The following is a 5802-nucleotide window of genomic DNA, read 5'->3' as shown; positions in this document are numbered from 1 at the left end:
CCATCGACTTGTCTTGCTCCGTCCATCGGCTTATTATCACTCGTGTTATCTTATCTATCTATCTATCAATATGATCCATCCCATAGGTTGGAATTATTCAGATACTAGTACCACCTAACGTGGCTAGCCTGGTCCCCTGGTCGGTGGGAAACCAAGGCAAGCCGGCAATATATAATTGTACTAATGAATTTCAACTATTTCCATTAACCGTGGCATAACGGACTAGTTACAACCACACAACGCAGTCACTACGTTACTGAATTTAAACTGTACAAGATCTGATTTCAAAAAGAGCAATAATAATCGATCTCATAGGAGTATTTGGTTAGTTAGCCTCGACGGTGACCAAGTAAAGTGCACTCGCCTTCGTTTCCCTCATTCGCATCCAAATGGCAATAAGAAGATGAGTGGCTCGTGTGTCAAACCTGGGATTCAGATGTTTCACAGCTGGGGAAGAAGGCCAGATCCAGGCGCTGGAACAGCAGCACACGCCACTTGTTTTTCCTTTCCCCCCTTTGCCACTGAGGCATAAGATGCTGGATCATATCAGCCCTCGCGAAAACGACCTTGCACTGATCAAGCATAGACACCCTGTCAATGAGGCGAAGAGGGCGGTTCAGATTAACCAAGGTAATGCAAAGACTTGAAAGAGCCTCAGATTGATTAGTTGTCATCTCTCTTCACAAGATTTGCTGTTGTTATGCAAGTAGAGAAAGGGGGCAATGATAGCTGCTGGCTGGAAAGGTGATGTTTTCTTTTCAAGAAAACGCAAAGGTTACAGCCCTCCTAAGAGGTTACAAACAAGGAGCAAGAATAATGCACGTCCCAGTGTGTCGGTAGGACAGTTCTAAGCCCGGTGGCACCTGCCCTAGACCAAAGCCTGGCCTCATCTTTGATTCTACCGACAAGGGTGTCAACAGAAGGCCGGCTAGAAAGGTGATGTAACTCCTCAAACACTGATTTGAACAATAAAGCTTGCTAGGGTTCATCTGCTTGCCTTAGGGTGAGGAGTGAAACTTCATTCTCCCAAAACAAGAGCGGAAGCATTTCTACTCATGTCCAAACTTTTTGTGTCTCCAACCTAATACTATTTGAGCATGCTCACACTATTCCCCCGCATATCTTTCATGCCGCTTGCTGTCCTCGCTATGTTACTGCAGCAGAATTGGTGCTGGCAATTCCAAACATATCTAGCCAGCCCCAGAGCACTGCCAGTGTTCCTGGAAAATGTTCGATGCACATATTAGTATTTTTTTTATCAATCTTCGATATATGGAATAAGTTTGAGATTCATTTGCGATCACAATAGTAAGGGAAAAAATACAGCCAATTCATTTGTGATTCTAGTTCCAGAAGGCCATTGTATTTTCGGCCACAAGAAGTCTGATCGGATAATAATTGTAAAGCAAGAAGTTAACAGTTGAGCAAAGTACCCCCAAAATGCGACTAGTCATTTAGCTTGGCGTCACCAGTTGACGCCGTGATTTCAACATCACAACTAGAAATGAAGCAAGGAACGTGCACATCAAGAGTAACAGACAACAGCACCCACTGCACGGCACATGCAATGGTATTACACTCTCTTAGTTAAGAGAAGTACTCTTACCTTTTAAAGCAGATACGGCATGATCTTGTATGACTTATGAATATGACATGAGGGTACAGGAGTAAGAAGCTTTGCCTCTTTTTTAGAGCGTCTAGATAATAAATAGAAAATCAGGTTGTATGATTTATTGTCTTTCTATAGTTTGAAACTAAAAACTGTATTTGCAAGTCGCTCAAGAATAGAAGACAAGAAATGCAAGGCAACGGTGTGAAGTGAAAGGTGCCACAGTTATAAAGATTTATGAATCAAACTGCCAATGTTAGATCCATCCATAGATTCTGAAGTTTATTATAGACTAGTATCCGCATATCTAAGTCTAATTACAACAATTAATCATACGTACTTGGTTATAGCAAACTGGTTTGCAGTAACTACACATTCACAAGATGAAATAATTAAGCATTCTTTGGTTATGTCTTGGTTCTGGCTGTTCAGTGGCGAACAGAAGTTACAGAACGCCAGCTTTCTGGACAATCTTTCTGTAGGTAAGCATCCTGAAATTGATATGCAGAACATGATATATTATGAATATGTGAGTAAAGGGCAATGGAACAATATGTGCTTCCAGAATAACAGCAAAACAATAGATTCAATAGCTAATTTCTGGAGTAAAAACAAACTGTAAACAGGTCAGTCAAGTAACTTGTGAGTAATACATTTTCAGGTCTGAGGCTGGAAGTTATCAGCACAGGAGTTTGGAAAAGACATCCAGGTCCAGCTTCCCCTGGTGAGCAGCAGGAGCCACCTCCCTCGCCAACCTTCCGACCACTCGCTCAATGTACACTACATACAGCCCATTTATGTTTTCTAGGACTTCCAGGTCTTTGCGTGCCTTCAGAATAGATCTGACCCATTCTTCAAATATTTCTGGATAACAGTTTGTAAATTTTGATCAAACTCTCTGCAATGAATTGCCGGGAACATATAGCATAGTATGATGCACTGAAGCTCTATTAGCAGTGGTATTATTTGGATAGAGTACATTTCAGTATTTATCGATTCAAATTTGTAATTAAAGATGCACATCTATATAATAAAAAGCTCTCAACTGTGGCTGCCAACTAAAACACAGTATCTATATTTAGATATTTGATACGACACAATTTCTTTAAATCAAGTGATGCGACCCTGATATTTTTCACACTGTCATGTTGAATGTTGATAATGTCAAGAGAGGTTGAGCTAGACCAAACTTGACATGGGAGGAGTCCATAAAGAGAGACCTGAAGAACTGGAATATCACCAAGGACTAGCCATAGACAGGGGTGCGTGGAAGTTACCTATCCACATGCCAGAACCATGACTAGGTTTCGAGATCTTATGGGTTTCAACTCTAGCCTACCCCAACTTGTTCGGGACTGAAAGACTCTGTTGTTGTTTTAAGGGTTGAATGCAAACACAATTCAGAAAACTTAATAGATAGGGAAAAGGATGGCCAGGGGTAAGAAAACACTAACTTTTGTCAAATTGCTCGCAACATAGCCAAATTTTCATGTAATCAGATATGAGGAACTCGATTAATTGAATCCTGCAACACACGAATAGGATGACCACACGCAACATTTAGTTATGCAGTCAGAATCAAGGTAACAAAAAAAAAATCTCATACGAACTATAGAGACGACACTCCATACATGAGCACACATTGCATTCTTAATATGTAACTTTGACCGTTATTTTGTGTGTGAATATGTTACTACTTAAGAGCATGTTGTGAAAATATTTTCCATCACAAATCTAATGATAAAGTTCCGTTTCTTATATGTTACTTGTCTAACAAATTTAAAAATATATTTTCTACACCATCATCTATTTCTGAAACTGTTGCAGGAAGTAGCAACTGTTGTATATCCCCCTTCAAATATTCAGTTAATTCTACACATATCCAACCATACAGTCTGTAAAGATCAATAAGACAGGAATAAATTTGGACCAATGAAGAATAACATAGTTGATGCACATGCAGGATGCTAAAAAGTTACAGGCACCACTAAATGAGCAATCCCGCAAAACAAAAAACTAAATGGGCTGTAGGCTGTCAATTAACCAGATTTGTAAGCCAATGAAAGCTCAAACCTGTGTATCCTAATTGTGACACTTTGGGCCAGCGCCAAATTAATGGGCAACTGATCGGCTATTCAAAGCATTTTTCACTATACTGCTAAAGTGGTAATGGTAGCCTCTTCAAACTATTCTTCATCCAATATTTCAAGACTAAATGACTATGAACTACTGCACATGTAGGAATAGCTGCCCTGTGCAAACTGCTGGTATAGTTTTTCATCCAGATTTCAATGCTACAGGTCAAAACGTCTGTTATAAACTAGTGAATTAAAATAGGTACACTGAAGAACAGGTAATCATGAGTGCCTTTGGAGAAGTTAAAATTATCCGACTGTAATATAAACTAGAATGAAAAGAAGATCAGCTTAAGCTTACATAATGAACATATTGCCATGCATATCAGGGAAGGAATCATCAAATGGATCTAAGAGAAGCAAGCTTTCTGATACATTTGAGATCTTTTGAGAAACTGCAAGGATTATCCGCTGACCAATGAACTCTTCATTTCCTAACTTGCGGAACAAGTGCTGCACATTGAATTGGGCATCTGAGCAGTCAACTGGCCCTGCAAACTTGAACAAAATGGAAGGCGGCAATCAATGTACTATTGGTTGATGTTAGGAGGACAGACACATGAATGCCAAAATTCATAGTTTATCTCATTGCGTTTACTCTGCACTGAAATGACCAAAAGTAACTAAATGAAACTACAGATGTGACCACTCAGCAGATCTATTCAGAATAAAACATGATTCAAAGTGATCATGTAAAAGAATATGTTGATATGATTTGCCTATAAGAAAGAATGTAAAACAAACACCATGAAGCCTATAACTAATCTATCATACTTGGTGGGACTTCCACACGTACACTACTAGCGAAAACCTTATACACAGAATCTTAGCAGCAGCGCGGCATAAAAACAGGCGCTGCTGCTAAGTAGTAGCAGCGCGGCTACGGAAAGCTCGCTAATGGTGCAAACTTAGCAGTAGCGCGTGACGCTTAAACCGCGCTGCTACAAAAATCCACCGACAGTACACAACGACATAAGTTTACCAGTAGCGTGGTGCCAGGGAGCGCGCTGCTGCTAATGCCATAGTAGCAGCGCGCTTTTTTGTCACCTCGCTGCTGCTAATTTTGAAATTGTGCATAGGGTTGGCCCGTTTAGCAGTAGCGCGTGACAGGAAAGCGCGCTGTTGCTACGCTCTTAGCAGCAGCGCGCTTTCTCTCCCGCGCTACTGCTAAGACGCAGCACCCACCACCTTTTCCACCTCCCCTCCCCATCTCCTCTCCTCCCTTTCCCCTACCTCCCACATCCTCCCTCTCTCACTCTTCTTCCTCAATACTTCTCCCCCCATTACTCTCCCTCTTCTACCTACCTTTCTCTCTCTTCATTACTCCTAGCTATAACTACACCACCTCCATTAATTCATCTCCTTTCTCTTTTTCCTCCCCCCTCCACTAGTTGAAGTTGTCTCCTCCCAAATTAGCTAGCTAGGTAGATGTAGCATTTAGTTAAGTGACCTATTTACCCCCTAACTAGATCTTTCTTTGTCAAGAAGAGCTTTGTGCACTTTTGACCTCCCTACATCATCTCCACCGTGTGCTCGATCTCGAGATAGAGGTGTGATTAATATTTCATGTTTTTGCAAAATGGAAATATATGTTCCTATTTTGTATACACACTTAATTAGCCATTATTATGCATGGGTCCAATGATGTAATATATATATGTTCCTATTTTGTATACACACTTAGCCATTATTATGCAAGGGTCCAATGATGTAATATATATGTTCCTATTATGCTGAGGAAAAGAAAAAAGGGAAACTGGTTATAGCAGTAGCACTTTAGTGAAAAAGAGCTACAGCTAGTCAAGGTAGCAATAGCGGTTTCTGCAGAAAATTGCTATAGCTGCTCGTGATAGTAGTAGCGCGTTTCGTGTAAACGCGCTACTGCTACGTCCACTTAACCCAAAATTCTCCCTCTCCCTGCTTCATCCCGCCTCTTTTCCCCCAAATCCCCACTCTCTCTTCCCCGGCCCCGTCGCACCGCCGCGCCCGCCCCCGACCTCGGCGCGCTCGCCCCCGACCCCGACCCCGACGCGCCCGACCCCGGCGCGCTCGCCCCTG

General features: G+C 41.6%; 1 protein-coding gene across 3 annotated transcripts in view; it reads right to left on the bottom strand.

Annotated features, from left to right (window-relative positions):
• Positions 1-896: 896 nt before the first annotated feature.
• LOC119327400 (protein MULTIPOLAR SPINDLE 1-like) overlaps positions 897-5802 on the bottom strand; it is a 12961-nt gene continuing 8055 nt past the window's right edge. The window contains exons 8-12 of one of the 3 annotated variants that reach the window (XR_005158501.1): positions 4046-4235; positions 3064-3134; positions 2263-2473; positions 1950-2100; positions 897-1220 (exon numbers count right to left, since the gene is read on the bottom strand). Coding sequence is in view for 2 of the 3 variants with exons in the window: in XM_037600508.1 (XP_037456405.1) it covers positions 2289-2473; positions 3064-3134; positions 4046-4235 (446 nt within the window). In the remaining variant the exon portion in view is untranslated. The other 2 variants (XM_037600508.1, XM_037600507.1) reach the window with 2 other exon arrangements.

Source organism: Triticum dicoccoides, chromosome 7A, assembly GCF_002162155.2.
Source record: "Triticum dicoccoides isolate Atlit2015 ecotype Zavitan chromosome 7A, WEW_v2.0, whole genome shotgun sequence".
Taxonomy (NCBI): Eukaryota; Viridiplantae; Streptophyta; class Magnoliopsida; order Poales; family Poaceae; genus Triticum; species Triticum dicoccoides.
The sequence above is the reverse complement of the archived record's forward strand: the minus strand, read 5'-3'. Positions and strand labels throughout refer to the sequence as shown.